At 32.1% G+C, this 17,568-nt stretch overlaps 2 protein-coding genes across 2 annotated transcripts; one reads left to right on the top strand and one right to left on the bottom strand.

Moving 5' to 3' along the window:
- The first annotated feature begins 610 nt into the window (after window positions 1-610).
- LOC125070956 (CAAX prenyl protease 2) lies at window positions 611-7,575 on the top strand. The gene is made up of 6 exons (XM_047680985.1): window positions 611-791; window positions 878-1,122; window positions 1,201-1,368; window positions 1,475-1,543; window positions 2,923-2,985; window positions 3,380-7,575. The coding sequence occupies exons 1-6, from the start codon at window positions 676-678 to the stop codon at window positions 3,580-3,582; spliced, it is 864 nt and encodes a 287-aa protein (XP_047536941.1). The 5' UTR covers window positions 611-675; the 3' UTR covers window positions 3,583-7,575.
- A 505-nt stretch (window positions 7,576-8,080) lies between these two features.
- LOC125071006 (BTB/POZ domain-containing protein KCTD3) lies at window positions 8,081-16,193 on the bottom strand. Its single transcript, XM_047681053.1, has 13 exons — window positions 16,037-16,193; window positions 15,588-15,901; window positions 15,321-15,486; window positions 15,087-15,163; window positions 14,892-14,985; window positions 14,002-14,219; window positions 13,360-13,572; window positions 13,012-13,128; window positions 12,338-12,477; window positions 11,434-11,608; window positions 11,010-11,106; window positions 10,139-10,329; window positions 8,081-9,646 (listed from the first exon to the last, which is right to left on the bottom strand). Exons 1-13 carry the CDS (start codon window positions 16,081-16,083, stop codon window positions 9,507-9,509), a joined length of 1,989 nt encoding a protein of 662 aa, XP_047537009.1. The 5' UTR covers window positions 16,084-16,193; the 3' UTR covers window positions 8,081-9,506.
- Window positions 16,194-17,568: the final 1,375 nt, after the last annotated feature.

Here is a 17,568-nt window from a genome sequence, read left to right as displayed (position 1 = left end):
ATATAAAAATAATTGGTATTACATTGGTTGTATTTTATTATTGAGTCAAAACTTAATTTACAGACGATTTTAAAGCTTATGAGTTGTAATCGTTTTTTTTATATCGAAAACAAATCCTATAAAGTAAAATATTTCTAAAGTTTATGTTGTTTAATGAAAACCTTAAACTAAAAAAAAAGTAAGTCAAGAAAGACTAGATTTATTTAAACTAAAAACTTCTAACATAATATTGAACGCTATTTTCATCAATGTTTTTATACAATTTGACAGTGTTTAGATATGAGTGTTACCAGCTTGAAAGTATTGTACATAGTGCATTTTAGGGTTTAACATAGTATTTAACGCAAACTAAATTTTGAGGGTACTTATAAAAACCTTTCTATACACAATAGGAATAAGTAGAAAATTAAATTTTTTGTGATGTTCTTTTAAAAATGACAGTTATCAGGAATTACTATTTCATAACATTTTTTTTAACACAGTAATCTTTCACAAAAAAACGTATAACTGATTCAAGGGTAAAATGCTTAAAAAGTTGGCAGCCCTAAAATTGGCAGTCGATTAAATGACAGATAACTGTCATAAATCGAGTTTCTTTGTAGTCATTATTTCTTACTTGTTAATTTTGAAATATTAACTAAAAAATAGCAAAAAACGTAAATAATATTTAGCACAATGACTTCTATACACTTTATAGAAGAAAACATATGTTTGATTTCTGGACTAGCATGTGTTTTTTTGACCTTTTCATACGTTGGTAGCTTATATATTTGGAGATCTAATTTAAGCAGGTATTATAACATTATATTTTTTACAATAAATCTAAATGGTATCAATAAATACAGATTATTTTATAAAAAAGTTAATTATTTTGTAGAGATCATCCAACTACTATTAAAAGAAGATTTCTTAGTGTGTGTTGTATGATGTTGCTAGCTCCTGTTTTTACTCATACACTATTGAAAGAGGAAATGCTGCAAAAGGGAGATATATATGAATATATGGGCTTTAGAATGTCAGGAATGATATCTGCATTATTTGTTCCTTTGATACTGACTGCCATATTATTTTTGGGACCATTAACAATGCATTTCATAGCTGGTACCTGGAAATTGTATGCAGGTAAGTTGTAGAATAAATTAAAATCTTTAAAATGTATTAAGTTTATAGTATAATGTAGTTAAATTTTATATATTTTAGAGCCTATGTATTGGTTGTCAAGCTGGCAAGATTTGGTTTGGTTGCGTAACCATGTTATGGCACCACTTAGTGAGGAGTGGGTATTTAGATCATGTATGATGCCTCTTCTACTACAATGTCTAGAGCCACTTACTGCTGTCTTTACTGGACCATTTCTTTTTGGTATTGGTAAGTCATTTAAATTTAATAATATCATATATTTAATTTTTTTGATTAATTACTTCATATGTAGAATTATGAAAAGGTAAATAATATTAGGACTAATTGTTTTTAGCCCATTTTCATCACCTGCATGAGATGCTGGTAAATGGACGATCATTGAAGTCAGCACTATTTATTGCACGTAAGTAATAATTATAAGTAATATAATAAAAATAGGTAAATAGTTAATTAGCTTTGCTCTAGTGTAGTATGTTTAATTACAAGTAATCAAGGCTCACTGGTTTCTATTTGAAACCGATCACAATTACAAAACACTGATAATTATGATGTGTAACTAAACATGGATATGTTTGAAATGATTTTTCACTTGTTTTGTCTACAGTAGGTAATCACATAATTTCCCATTTTGAAATGCAAATAACTTTATGATACAAGAATAGCTTGTTAATTTCGTAGCATCTTCAAATTTGTTTGAAAAGAAAGTAAAGTAAACTAAAACAATTACGAGAAATTCTATTGAGAAGATGGATAATGTTAGTGTAAAGTGTTTGCTATCTACTGAAGGAATCAAAGTTGGAGGAGGAACCTTATGTTGGCTCATATTACAATGAAAGCTTAGGCTACAGTGGAAGTGGGTTGAGTTGGAGAGCGTAATCGGTCAGGTGCCTCACAAAGAACTTCTACTGGCAAAACTCAAAAAACTTATTATAACTCCACATCCTATATTTTAGACTGCTTTGAAAATGACCGCAATGATATCCAAAGACTTTCAGCCTTTTTCTATTATTGAAAGTAAAGGTTTAAGCAGGTTTGTAGAAGTTTTCAATCCAGGAAATGAGTTACAAAGTAGACAGAAGATCAGGTATAACCTAATGCTAGAATTTTACCAGAATGCATAAACACAGCTTTTCTAGCATGATCAAAACATGTATAAGGAAAGATCCTTACTGTTATAATATATTTTTTTAATAAATGCACTTTAAAAAGCCACTTATTTATGACTTAAGATGTTTCTACTTAACACACAGTGAAAAATCCAAGTGAATTTATGAGTAATTTAATAATAGAATGAAAAATATCAAGAAACATTTCTGCTATTCTCACTGATAATCGAATCAACATGGTAAAAATATGCGATTTGCTGAGAATACGATACAATCCGCATTTTGCCAGCAGGAAGGCCAGCAGGCAGAATAAACAGATAAAGATTAGTGAAGGTGACTGCACAAGCTATAAGCGCTGATCAATATCTGACTATTTTCTGACTATGACTGAGCAGCAATACTAAGTAAGTATTGCTGCTTGACGATAGAATGATATGCGATGGTGGTTTATACCTAGATGTGCTTACACAAAATCCCACCACCCAGTATATATATAACGTAATTCTTTTTCTATCTTTACTTTAAGTCTTCTCACTACACTCAAGACATCTTGTTGACTCGAGCGCCACTCACTCAAATCATTTAACGTATAGGGGCGCACTTTCGAGAGTGACTATAATATACATTGTCTTTGATATTAAAAATTAGTTATGTATTAATACATCTTTATTTTCAGTGTTTCAATTCTCATTTACAACTGTGTTTGGTGCATATTCAGCTTATCTGTTTTTAAGAACTGGTAAGTTAAATTATTTAGATAACTAAATTCCACATATTATAATTCTAGCTAATATAATATATAAATGCGAGAGCGAGTTTATTTGTTTGTTTAGATGTTTTCATGTCTTAACTATTTTTAATTTGTCACGAAATTTTTCATACACATTGTTAAGTGTACAGAAATTTACATGGGTATCTAATACCTACCCTCTCTAACTCACGGTTGAAGCTGCGGATGTAAAAAATGCATTTTACCTTGTATCTTGTAAATTATTTCTTGAAACTCTAGGCGCGATTATAATGTTGTTACTTTTTGAAGGTATAAAAACAAAATTGAAGAAACATTGAATTTTTTTTACCAGATAAGATGATTAGATTTATTTTTTATTTATAGAAAAAAAATCATGTTCCAGGTCATTTCTTCGCACCACTCGTTGCACACATATTCTGCAATCATCTCGGATTCCCGAATTTCATTGAGGTATTTCATTTTCCGTTATTGCAGCGACTTCTTATTATATGTAACTTTTTCCTCGGTCTCTTCCTGTGGTGTTATTTGCTTATTCCTCTAACTGATCCCTACATTTATGATAATAAGCTGCAACTGCTAACTTAAATTTAAGATTATTTCCCGTGTTCCGTCGACTTTTTATTCTGCCAAATTCTTGAATTGTGTTGATGATGTTTTACTCATTAAATTTACTGTATTAATTATTTTTAAAAACCATAATTTATATTTTGATATGTATTAGAGTTTTGAGTTAAAAATTATATACATATAAAATTTGTATTATGACTGGTGCATATTTATGGTAACTATATCTAAGTCAAGTGAATATATTAATCAATTCCAACTTGAGTGTTTATGAAGTTGGTCTTTATTCATATTTTTATGTACTATATTTTGCAGTTGTAATTGTGGATATATTTTTTTACATTGAAACTTTATTTGACTGTAAAATATATATATTTTTTAAATATTAGTTCATGAAGTTCATGAATGCAAAGGTCACAGCAAATTGTGATTAAAAATGCGAAATAAAAAGATCTTTTCTGAATATATCCACTGTACAACCAAACCCTGCGCTGCATTGCTCAACTAAATAAATGCTCTAAAGCATAATTTTCCACGCTTTATTAAATATATTAAAATACACTGTTGTATTGTTGGTAAGTTCTTGTGACTATTTTAATTAATTTAAATGTATTAAGCATTAATTTAATAAATAAGTCATCAGTTTAATTTACCTAATTTAAACTCGTACGCACATATGGAATACTTGATTAAGATATTTATGTTAGATGCACTAATAACCATACTATAGCCTATTCCACTCGAAGTAGGAGTAAAGATAAATAAATCCTAGATTTACGTATTTCAAGAGATGGACTAATATAGCTAAGCTATATTATGCATTACTAATAGTTTTTGACTCATATCTCTGTATAAAATCAACACCATTACGCCTAACTAAAGTTTAGTTTAATCGAAGTTCTAAACGTCATTTTTTGCAAATCCATAGTGCATATCATAGATTAATCAATCTCTCGACCAATGATATTGCGTCAATTCGCTGTCAAATGTTGTTTATTTGGTTTTTGTCATCTTGTAGTAGGAATAGACTATATACGTTATTTTATTATGATATCAATTATTAAAAAAACCCCCTTTGAAAAAGGGGATAAAACGATCTGAAATAAGAATTGGGGAAGTATTTGCAATTTCCTAAATCTTTAGCTTATGTTCATTTGTTGATCGATGTACCCGAATTGTTTTTTTTCTTAATTCAATATAAATATAAAAAAAGACATTATTAAAGGATTTCTTAAAAATTTTGATTATATATAGTGTAAGCTTGTAGATTCAGTGATTTGGTCTCAATATGATGTCATACTCGCTGATTTCTTTTAGAATTCTGAAATGCATGCTATCGTAGTCATCCACGATATACAAATTAAAACATTATAATAAAAAAACTATTTCATAAAAACTAAATATGTAATTTTAATCCTTGAAATATAAGTATGTACATATTTTACCAAGGAGCTCTAGCCAAAGTAAATTAGAAATCTAAAAAAAAACAAATATGGTTTTTCATTCTTTTTTTAAAAATATTTTGTTAACGTTTAAATTATATTTTAAAGTTTTTTATTTACTTTTTGTGCCATAAACATACGTATAGATTCTAATGTGTTTTAAACATAAACTTTAGCGTTTGCGTCAAAGAAAAAAAAAGTGCAACAACTTCTGTGAATTGTTTATGAATTGGTGTACAAAACGACCCAAACGTAAAAGTTTGCGTTTCAAACTTGCGCTTAAGGTTTATCAATTATATGTATAGTTAATTACCTAAGTCATGATATTCCTATCAAAGTAAAATAATAAGTACTCAAATTTTTGTACTTAAATAATTTTCTAAAAACATTGAATATTTATTGAGTATATATTCTCTTGTATTTAATCTAAACGCATATATGACATGTGTATTTTGTAATTGGTTTTGTATGTAAATAATTATTTGAAAATATAGTTTTGTTATGGGGTAATTGACGATACAAGAACAACAATAACAACTTTTAAATGGCGCACTGCTGGGAAAGGAAGGTCTCCGTTTAATTGAGGATAATGTTCTTAGCTCTATTTATTATAATTATTCCAGAAGTAATATTTAAAGTTGACAATAGCCATAAAATACAGAATTTTTTGGGGAGCTACGCCTAATACCGTTAATAAAAATCGACAATTTAAAAAAAAGACACATTTTTATTTTTAATTGTAAATAAATATAACTCGCTTTTTTTTAATTTACCATAACCAAAATTTTACCCATTTAACCATTTATATTTTAAAATGTCACTTATATTGTCAAATACCCTAAAATTAAGAACGTGGCTTTTTTACATTACATTTTTATAATATTAATATGATGTATTGAAGGTTCGTTGCCTCACTAGTCAATTAATGTCATTTTTATATAACAAAAAAAAACTATGAAGTAAGGTTTATACAATAAGGTAAAGGTATTTTGAAGCTACGAATTTAAAGTCATTATGATAATTATTTATGAGTGTTTAAAGCGTGTGTGTGAGGGTACAGCGATTTGTATTACTTACTCGTGTGTCATGTACGAAGTGTAACTTCTTGGAATGTGATGAGGGTAAAATTTCAAGGTCAATTTGTGTTTGGCCTTGAAATTCATTGTTTTTATATTTCAATTATCTCATGTATGCGTTTAATTTTGTTCGCTGAGAGATTCCGTTCTGTCGGGTCCGTTATCAAATGGGACGATGTTACTTTGGATTGACATCATAGATTATTATCAATTTAGTTATGTCAACATAATATAAATGTTATGATTCTTAAATACTAACAGCATTCTATGGCTTATTATCACATCATGACCCATAGGCAGACATCATGAACGCGGCCGGACATTTCAGACAAGCTCAAACTCCAAATATGCATGTACAGTCTATTCCAATCGACTAGGAATAAAAATAAACGAACCTTAGTAATTTATCTTTATTTTTAAGGCCACGCTATTCCACTAAACTACTTATGTTCACTTTAATTTTACTTTCAAGTTCAGATAAGTTTTGTAGAAGTTCAAAACGTATTTATTTCTAAATACCATAATGAGTGCCATAGATTATTCAAGCGTTCGACCAATGATATTGCCTAAATTCGATGCTAAATGTTGTTTATTTGACTTTTGTCCTCTTATGGTTGGAATAGACTATAGGTACTGCAGCAGATTATTTATGTAACTATATATAAATTACTGGCTATGGCATGGCTCAGCATGCTATACATCACTCTCTATACATATATTTTTGCCATCAATTATCCAATAAAACTCGCGTGCTATACCTATTGTCCGTTGACGGCACTATGTCAAAACTTAAAGTGCCAAAAACCATTGTACCAAGTACAACTCATTTGGATGAACGGTACAGGAATGCATACTGGACAAAACAATATATTATTTTGTTTATACTTATATACAAATATTTGTAAATGAAAATGTGAGCCTATTTAAATGGACTGTGTGTTTTTTCTTATAGACCAATTATTTGGTAGTTTTACCTGGACAATGCAAATAGTCCAGTCATTATATACAGCAAAAAACAGGCCGAGATATATAGAACCATCAACGATAGGTTAAAAATGTATAGAGCCTAAATTGTAGAGCGCAAATGAAGCAACAAAAAATATTTTATAATTCGTATTCTATCTAAATCGAGGTCGATAACTTCAAGTTAAGCCTTTCTAAGCCCTCCCTACAACGTATCCAAAAATCAGCTTTCTCGGTTCATTTGCATTTCCAAAAGTATATAATGACTGGACAAAAAAGAACACGTTGATATCAATAACTCCACCAATTTTCAAAACTCCCGGTAAAATTGAATTTTGAGTACCAAATAGCTGTACTGTAAGTAGATTGTATCGACTTTCATCGGATAAATTTAACAATTTTGTGTGTATGTTTCATTTTTGTACATTAATTTAGTACAATAACTTATTGTGTAATAAATTAGTAACGAATAACTCAAAGAAAATACCTCCTTTTTTAATAATTCGTAGCTTCAGCTTTGTAATAACTATTAAGTATTTGAATGACATTAAATATTTGTATAAATATAAAGTTTATTATTTATTAGAATACCTTACCGCATATCTTCCAAACTCCCTTACACTTTACCCATTGATATACATAAACATATATGTAATATGGTACTCGCTTGCTAGTTAATATAATCAGCGTGCTATTAGAGTGAAACCTTGTAAAAGAAAGTCGAAAATGAAGGTTCTCGAGCGAAGTAGCGTTGGCATAAAAATGAAAACAATAATTGTCCGATTGTGGCAAAGATACATATAAGTCAATGTGGCAAAGTTGAAATTATATTGATGTATGTATGTATATGTTTGGTTACTTGTTTATTTCAATGTAATTACGGATGAGAGGTATATCGAGATATCCGAAATTCCATCACTATCAAATCAAATAAACAAAAAAATAAAAGTTTTTTTTTTGTCGTAAATATATATATATTTTTATTTTATATTTATAAAATAAGACACAGATAGCTTACAACGCTACACCCGCAACAACTATTTAATTCAAGGTATATTAATAATAATGATTGCAACATATATTTTATGCTATAAATACAGATATGTAACTATATAATATGATTTTAATTTTATTATAACTTGAAATTTGAAAATACACATAGATATTTATTTTTTTTTAAATTCAAATGTATTCAATCAACTTTATATAAATAAAAAGATAATTTTTAAAATGAGTATTTATTCAACTCTTGAGTTCTCAAACCAAATCAGTCTTATATATTTAATAATAATGTTTACTATCAACTTGACGAATGTGTCATAAACGCAGTTTTTAATTTTTTTATTTTGATCCCGATATGTAATTATATAAAAATTCTGAGTGTTAATTAAATTTACTTAAATAATTATAAACTGTATAAACAATCATTGTCAAATTCATAATAATGAAAATTGATAATAATCAACAGCAACGTATGTAAAGGTACCTGAAGTTGCAACATTTAATTATTTTTTAAAAAATGCAAAAATTCATAGTTATCAGTAAGCTCTAAGTTACAACGTTAAAACGTTTCAAAACTACAACAAATTGATATTTTAATTTCTATATTAAAGTGAAGATTGCGAAGGGAGAAGATAATATCGACATCACTTTCTGAAACGTTGGTCAAAGTCAGGTTAACTAATTAAACAAATAAAGACCGCTCATTGGTCGCCTATGTCGTCCTTCGCTGTCACCGACCAATCACTATTCACATAGTAGTTTTCGTAAATTTAGCGCTGATTAGCGTTTCAGTAACCGCAGGTAAATCATTAAATCACGTTATCTTATTGTTTGATGAGATTCAAAACATATTATTACCGAACATCATTGAATTCGGACCCTTACCTGGTACGGTCAGCGTTGAAATTTTTTACAGCTAAAATTTCAAACTATTGTATACATTCACAGGAACTAATCTTAATATTCATAATATAACTCGTGATAACAAAACAAACAATATATTTGACGTGAAATGTACATTTCATTGAACATCGATTGGTACATACATGTAAAAAGTGTATTCAGTTTATATTAAATACAAAATAGTGGGCCACATACTTTAGTACTAGGTTATTTATGTTTTTGTCGTTGACCGTCCATGACAATGTTAAACATAAAATGAATATGGACTTACTGAGCTAAACATAAATTTTCACAAACAATATATAGCATCATTTCAATGCCAGCACGATCGAGCGATCCAGACCCGACCCTCTGTCTTATACAATTTCCGTGAACCAAAATATTATTCACAATTTGTATAATTAAAGAATATTCGAAATAATAAAAAGATCATCGTGCAAATTTCAAACCCTTCAGATTGACTTCATTCACGAGGTCAGCTGCCTACGGGTCGAGTGAGGCCACTCGGTTATCATATGCAGACACCGAGCATGGTGTCCAGCAAGACTCGGCAGAGGGATCAGGGCTGCACGGGCCGGTTGGGCGAGTTCGTCTGTGCGGGGCCGGCCGGGGCCGCGTCCAGGTCGCAGGCCGACAGCAGCCGCACCAGCTCGTCCGGAGTGGGACCGCCGTCCGCCGCCGGGGACTCCTCGCCCTCCGCTGCGGATATCACGTATACCATTAGAATCGTTTGAAGGCCATTTTTCTTATTCAAGCGGTCACACGGTGAAGTCCCGCTAATCTGATCTTACCTGGGACTGAATCTCAACTTGATCAGTTAAACATCGGAGCTCACTATTAAATGGACTTGATTAATAATATAGAACTACGAAACATGCTTATTTTTACAAATACGCTGGAAAAGCTATTTTATAGAATAGTTAAAGTCAAAGTAAAACTATTCATTCTCTATAGACGCGGTACACTTGCTTATTGATAGTCGAAAATCTACCACCGATTCGGAAATATATACCTCGGACCTGAGATTTTAAAATTATATTTTACTATTATTGTTTTCATACTATAACAAAAAAATATATTTTCGTTATTTTAAACAGCCTGGAAGCGATCATCTGATTCACAAGGTTCAGTCAACAGGTGCAATCAACTAAGAAGTCGTCGGTTTTGTAATATCGCTTAGCAAACGCTCACCCCCCCCGTTGGCGGAGACGGCCTGCGCGGGCTTGGCGGCCTTGTCGATGGGCGCGGTGAGGTCCCACATCTGCGCGGCGCCCGAGCGGTGCCCGCACAGCAGCAGGCGGCGCGGCCGCAGCGCGCCCTCGCACTCGGCCACCACGAAGCACGACACCGCCGACGCGTCCACCGAGCGGATGGTGCACACTCTGCGGCCCAGGTTAGCGACATGAACCGAGATACTTTAATGTGCTAGCATTGAGGGAGTTGTGAACAATATAGAATATACTTTATTGGAGTTGCAACTTAAAACTACACCTGAAAATTACTTGGTGTTAGGGCCTCTATTTCTGGGTAGGTACCTCCCACTCATCAGATATTCTACTGCCAAATTATGCATAATAATTAGTATGTGTCAGTTTGAAGGGTGACTCGGCCAGTGTTAGTGCAGGCAAAAGGAACATAACATCTTTGCTCCCAAGGTTGGTAGCGCCTTGGTGTGATGTGAGGAATTGTTAATATTTTTTACAGCATCGATGTTTATGGACCACTTACTATCAGGTAGCCTATTTGCCCGACAGCCTGCCGTCGCCAACCTTGACAATTAAATATGTCCCTTGTGCCTGGTACTTACACTGTCGTATTTGCACAAAGAACTCACACCAACATTGATATATTTTCCACTATATTGATTTACCTAACACCTAAAATAAACGATAATCCATCTTCGAAACGATGAGAATTACAATTTAGTAATAGCGTTACCAAAAAAAGTGTTCCCAACTGCACTACTTGAACTATATCTCTTAAAAGTTATATTTTCAAGTGAAATTCCGTTCAAAAAATTTTTGCTTAAAACATAAACTGAATATTAATATTTCGTTCATACCTTTTACCATTTGAAGCTAATCGGACGTACAAAGTGTCTGTATCAGGTACTACTTTCTGTATAAATATTTGTTCCTCGTCCTGTTCACCGTAAGGTCCTAGAAGCAAAAATATTACTGACAATCGATTGTTAAATTAAATTTTGTTAAATGAATATGTGCTGGGTATATGCTTAGCGCAAGAGATGCCTATTAAAATGATTCAAATGTGCAGGTAACCTAACGATAATGTCCTTTAATAAATAACTTTGTATCCGATGACAAATTCTAGACACAAATATTCCTTACATGAAAACCAAGTAGCGATTGCCCCGTTTGAAACCAAAATTTTGGTTAATTTATGTGTTGTAATAATAAGTGCTGGGCCAAACATGAATTTCTGTTGCAATAAGAAATATATAAATTACATAAAGAAGTTAGACTCACCACAGTCATTATGAGGTTGAGCGGTCGGCGCTTCCAAGGCTAAGACCTTAAACGCCGCTTTAGGCGTCGTTCCGGGCTGCGTCGAGATCATTCCTCTGAACCGAGTGACCCGCCAAGATCTGACATGGTTGTACTCGCTGCATACCGATATCAAGTAGTTCTCTGACAGAGATACCTTAAATATTAGGCGATATTCGTTAGATATTTAATTAGAAAAACTTTACACAAATATTTTGAAGAAATATTGAAGTTCTTCATATTGTGTGCATGATTAAATAGAGTAGCATTTCATTGATATTAGCCCATACAATTAAAGATATGTCTTCTTGACCAGGGCGAGTATTCTGAAGGGTGATAACGCAGAACATCTTATAATGCTCAAGTTTATGCCCAAAAACACGTGCAATTTTCTTTACTCTGATATGAACAGCAAACTCGACACGATTAGGGCCCCAATTTCACTAACAAATTGTCAAGTTTAGCAATCGAATTAAAACGTAATCGTTGCCGTTCGGCCGTGTTCCTACTCTACAATACTGTTGCACTTAGGTCAAACTTGGATCGGAATATAATCGGGTTCGTATATAAGTAGGATTAGTCCTCAGTTACAATTTAGCTGAGGTTAATTTTTGTAAGGTATAGTTGAAATTGAATCACAATAGAATCGAGAACGTATCAGTAACGTAATAAGTTAGTAGAATTGGCACTTAGAGAACTTCAGGAGAAGAACCAACTAAATGAGCTCTTCAGTCAAGGAAGTCTAAATATTATGGTCTGCTGTTGAGGAATTTACAACAGGCCTCATAACTTTTTATTGACCTTGCAGGGGGTTTGGTACTTGAGTCTTAGCAATTGCAAAGTTATTTATTATCTATATTATTATTTAATACCCTCCAAAACTCACCTTAGTGATAGGACTTTGATGAACGGTAAAAGTTTGGAATAATTGTGGTCCATGACCAACTGTTTCCGGATGCTGTACAATCACACGCACTGATCCGTACCTTGTTCCATATGCTATCTCTATCCAGTTGCCACATAAATCTGAAATTTATAAAAAAAATAATTATATTTCTCAAGTTTTGTTTCATTTGACTTGTTACCACATGATACCAAAAAAAAATCATGGTTGTATTTTTAGTAACATTTTTATCTCATAATAAAGCCCTTCAAAATAAAAAATTGTTTAAGTAGGTTACGGCTATTTCTCAACGGCTTTGTATATAAATGGATCACTGAACTACACTGTAGATCTATTAACTATCGAGAGCGCCCTTCTACGTTAAATTATCAGCGTAACTTACTAAGTTAGTAGAGTGACGTAAAACAAAAACACTGGCAAAAAGTACAAATTAGATTATATAATTAATATTGACATAATAATTGATCGTGAAGGGTGAATTTGTGAGTAAATAATTATGAGTTTAATGTTTATATGTTTAAGCTTTAATGTTTACATTGGCATGTGTAATTTAAAAAAATATGTAACCTTATTTCGGCTGATTTGGGCTCGCTCATATCACATAATAGATCTCAATACTAATCCGTTTATTGAAATGTTCTATATTTTTCACTTACTTGTTTTAGGTGTAAGATATACTGATATAGCTGTGATTGGCTCTTGGTTAGGATCCTTGTAAAGCTGTGTCACTAAGAGATCGTTGTCTTTCATCCTCAAAGGAAACTTTTGCATATCTGTAGAGAATAGAACACAATGTTCTGTAAAATACCGCACACACACATACACTCATATTAAAACTTGTGGGGCTATGTTAGCCCCAATGTCCAAAAATGTTTGATATTTTTAATACAGCTATGACATTTTGTTATGTATTTCGTTAATAATCTTTCCTAATACGATTTACTTTATATTGTGTTCCCACGCATTACATCAATTTATATAATAAAAAAGAAAAGATACTTTACCAATATAATTAATAGCCCCGGTAGCTGTTCCCAGTAATAAGAAAGAGCCTGCTGTGTCATATGTTGTAAGGTGTGCAACATCCTGGGTCTGCCAATGCTGAGTACTAGTATGCCACACACCAGCTTTACTTCTACTGCCAGCACCACTGAGCGCCACTAGTTGCGGACCCACGAAGAGCAAATGCTCCACACGGACGCCCAGATTAAATGTACCTGTAACAATAATATACGATAATAAATATGCACAGTGAAATGAAGTGATCTGTCTTACAGCGTGAGGGCGTACTGATATAGATTGGTTCAGTAGTTTTGTGCAATGCTTAATCAAACAGACACTTACACAGTAACAGTTTGACAATGTTGAATAATGCAACTTAATAACTAATGAGTTTATCACCAGTTATTTTCAATAGAATCTACAATTAGCAATTAAACTTATAAACAATACAATAAAAGTGCTTCTATGAGCTCACTTAAATAAAATAAATTTTGATTTATCTTTTCTTACATATAAAATTAAAAGTCTACAAACACAAATATACTTACAACTATACATATTATATTTATTTTGGCTCGGCAAATTTGAACACCTACTTGAGAGATTGGGATGGCAAAATTATCCTTAATTATTAACATACTTACCTATTAATGTCCGTCGAACTGGCTCAGTGTGTGTAGAAAAGGCCCATAATCTTACAAGTGGCCCACTAGCTATACCAAGCATCACATCAGTGCCAGATGAATTGTTGCCACTAGAAGTTGCACCACCACCAGTTTTGGCATTGAGTGCTATTCGTTCTATCACTGAATCTTGAACTGGTGATTGGAAAATTATATACCAGCCACATGAATCAGTCAATCTGTAAAAAAGTTGAATTATAAAGAAAATTATTGGATGGTTAATGGTTGAATACAAAGTTAAGTATTCATTACACTGTACATCTATACACACAAATAGATGAATTGGAAATGTCTATCTGTGATTTCAAAATGTTAGTTATTGGCAAGTCAGCAAAGTCTATTTGTACAGAATAATCTATAAAATGGGTAATAGCTTTAAATGTAAACAGTATTCCAAGGTACTGTTTAGTCTTTATTTCATCAAAATCAAATAATTCAATAAAAAGTTATAATAACATAAAGTTTAAGTATATATATTTATTCTATGTACGAAACAGACACAGTTAAAATATTTATATAGTGTAGTTTATCAGTAAGAGTATAGTTATATGGCTTCAATTATAACTATATATAGCTACATCATATATTCACACTCATTGTTGTAGAGTCATTGAAATCAATCTCTTGTATAGATAAGCTTTCCTTTGTATTGTAATAATTTAAATAATTATTGAAAACTATGTGTCACAATGAAGCTAACTACTTTAAAAATATATAAATATATACAACTTAGCAGTAAAATAAATGAAATTATTTTCTAAAAGCCCTACCTCCAATTATTATGTCAGTCTTAAGTAGTGTAGAGTTCTGTTAAAATGTCAAATAATGATAAAAGTTACAAGCAATTTTACCTATATCCAGTAACAAAGTGTGTATATGCAACGGCTATCCAATTGTGATGAGCTTTTATTATTTGTACTTTCATATTTTCTTGCCAGGTGTTTACTGAAAAAAGCATAAAAACAATTAATCAAAATTATTTGTTTCGTTTTTTTAAATGTAATAAAACATATTTTATAAAGTACAAATATAAAATGTTAACATACTCTCTGGTGGACGTAATCCCTTATGACTATCAGTGTTGCCAAGTGAAGCTGCTCTTGAGTGACCTCTACCACATCGACTATAAGAAATATTACTTATGATAATAAAAGTGCAATTGTCTTAACATAAGAAATTGATAAAGTTTTACAACAACATTATAAGGGGCATTTTAAACTGATTATTATGCCCACTTATTATTAATTTGTTATCAGTACATCTTGAATTTTTTAATATACCTTAATTGGTCTTGTGAAGGTATCCTTCCAACAGTACGTAAATCCAAAGAGGAATTTCTTGAATGAGTTCTATTAGCTGCCACTTCAGTGTTTGATGCAGTTGAGTTCTTCCTAGACACACTGTTAGCATTTCTACCATTATTACCATTTGGAAGAGCTGTATTTACTAAAATTTTAATAAAAACATAAACAATTGATAAATTATTTTTCAGAAAATAATACCTTAATCTTTATTCTTGTCATTTTTAAATAATATAAATAACTTACAGGGAGGTGGAAGATATCCATAAAACAGTACATCACCACAGGATGAATGGTTCATCTCATCACATAGTGCAAGTCTTCTGCTAAGTGGAGTTATGCCAAAATAATCACATTCATGCCTCAGTGCTCTTATGTTTATGTTAATAAGATCTATGTCTCTAGTCCTTAAAAAATTTAAAATTAAACCAAATAGGTTAGGATCTCTATCTATAAATATAGCCCCAGTCTCATCCCGCACCGTGGGTATTCGACCACTGAGGAGGGCTGTAAAAAATGTATCTGGTACCCAGGTCAAAGTATGCCATGATGTCGCGAATCTAAAATAACATTATTTCATTAGTTTACTACATATACTTTTAAACTTAAATGTGCACCCGCATAGATCAACATATAATGTTGTTTTTGCAAAAGATAAACACTACACAGAATAAAGACATTTATATGCGGCTTACCTTGTACCACCAACATTTAAGTTTACGATCTCTTGATAGTTAGACATTTATACTGAAGAGAGTATAATGATTATAAGATACACAACTTAATTAAACAGATCAATTGTTATTTATTACTTTCTAATTTTTCCAAAATATTTCATCGCGAGTTTGACAAGCTTCGTAATCAAATTAAATGTCAGATTTCTATCGCAGGTATCTAAAGTCAAAGTCAGCTGTCGAATGTCGCTTTTTCGTTTCACTTGTAAGTAAATATACTATTAACAAAACAAATTTACTTTTAATAAATTTATTACATGAATTTAAAATAATAATTAGTTAATAACAAAATACTTTAATCAATTTCTGGTTTGCTAATATTATTACATAAACAGTTTACAATGATACGCCTGACCGTATAACGCGCTGCTTCCCGCCAAAAAGTGAATGCCTTTAAAAGACATCTGACAGCTTGACGCATGACGTTCGGAAAGTCACACTAATTCTCCTTATACGGCCTCTCCTGATGTCCTGGCGTCCTCGTCAGTCTGAGGTCCAGCTTCTTTATCACCTCGGTCAAAGGCGCTGATAATTTCCATAGGGTAATTTATACTCGTAGGGGTCAACTCATCGGTTTGGTCTACACCTGCGAAATTCCAAATTTATTGTTAGAACATGTTAATGTCAACAGTAGACATTTAAGCCAGACTAGACATAACAACTAAAAGGTCCAGTATGTATTCACATAGGACTAGACATACAACAGCGAGGTCTAGTAGGTATTCACATAAGACTAGACATAGAACAGCAAGGTCTAGTAGGTATTCACATAAGACTAGACATAACACAGCAAGGTCTAGTAGGTTTTCACATAAGACTAGACAAAACACAGCAAGGTCTAGTAGGTATTCACATAAGACTAGACATAACACAGCAAGGTCTAGTAGATATTCACATAAGACTAGACATAACACAGCAAGGTCTAGTAGGTATTCACATAAGACTAGACATAACACAGCAAGGTCTAGTAGGTATTCACATAAGACTAGACATAACACAGTAAGGTCTAGTAGATATTCACATAAGACTAGACATAAAACAGCAAGGTCTAGTATCAAAGTAGAAGGAATAACTTACTATCAAAGAAAGCGGCACACTCATCAGGGGTCCATTCTCCATTCCAAGGCACCATATACTGAGCGGCAGCATAAGTCAGCTTGCCATAGTCTCCAGCCACAAGCCGTAACTCATATCGTCCATTCTCAAGAATTCTTGTCACCTTATAAGGGCCACGCATTCCAGGATCTAATTTTCCTTTAGATTGAGAGTACTTAATGACGAATACAAAATCATTGACTTGAAATGCGCGAGGCGATTCACGTCCCTTATTCACATATTCATTTTGTTTCTTTTCATTTTCTTTGAGACGTTCGGCCGTCCTTTGCCTAGCTAGCTCCCGTAAAGACTGGCGATTTGATCCCGAATAATCAGTAGCCACATCACGGACTAAAGCTTGTATCACAGGAGTTGTCCCCTCAGAACCAATTAAAAGG

This window comes from Vanessa atalanta, chromosome 18 (assembly GCF_905147765.1).
Source record: "Vanessa atalanta chromosome 18, ilVanAtal1.2, whole genome shotgun sequence".
NCBI classification, from domain to species: domain Eukaryota; kingdom Metazoa; phylum Arthropoda; class Insecta; order Lepidoptera; family Nymphalidae; genus Vanessa; species Vanessa atalanta.
This window is presented reverse-complemented; position numbering and strand designations above follow the sequence as displayed.

What these genes read in the sequence shown, in the direction of transcription:
- LOC125070956 (XM_047680985.1), top strand. Translation starts at nt 676, where the DNA reads ATGACTTCTATACACTTTATAGAAGAAAACATATGTTTGATTTCTGGA. An exon ending in TACCTGGAAATTGTATGCAG is followed by an intron (nt 1,123 to 1,200) that starts GTAAGTTGTAGA and finishes TATATATTTTAG; the next exon opens with AGCCTATGTATTGGTTGTCA. An exon ending in TTATCTGTTTTTAAGAACTG is followed by an intron (nt 2,986 to 3,379) that starts GTAAGTTAAATT and finishes ATCATGTTCCAG; the next exon opens with GTCATTTCTTCGCACCACTC.
- LOC125071006 (XM_047681053.1), bottom strand. Translation starts at nt 16,083, where the DNA reads ATGTCTAACTATCAAGAGATCGTAAACTTAAATGTTGGTGGTACAAG. An exon ending in GGGATTACGTCCACCAGAGA is followed by an intron (nt 14,986 to 15,086) that starts GTATGTTAACAT and finishes TGCTTTTTTCAG; the next exon opens with TAAACACCTGGCAAGAAAAT. An exon ending in CGTCTCCGCCAACGGGGGGG is followed by an intron (nt 9,647 to 10,138) that starts GTGAGCGTTTGC and finishes TGATATCCGCAG; the next exon opens with CGGAGGGCGAGGAGTCCCCG.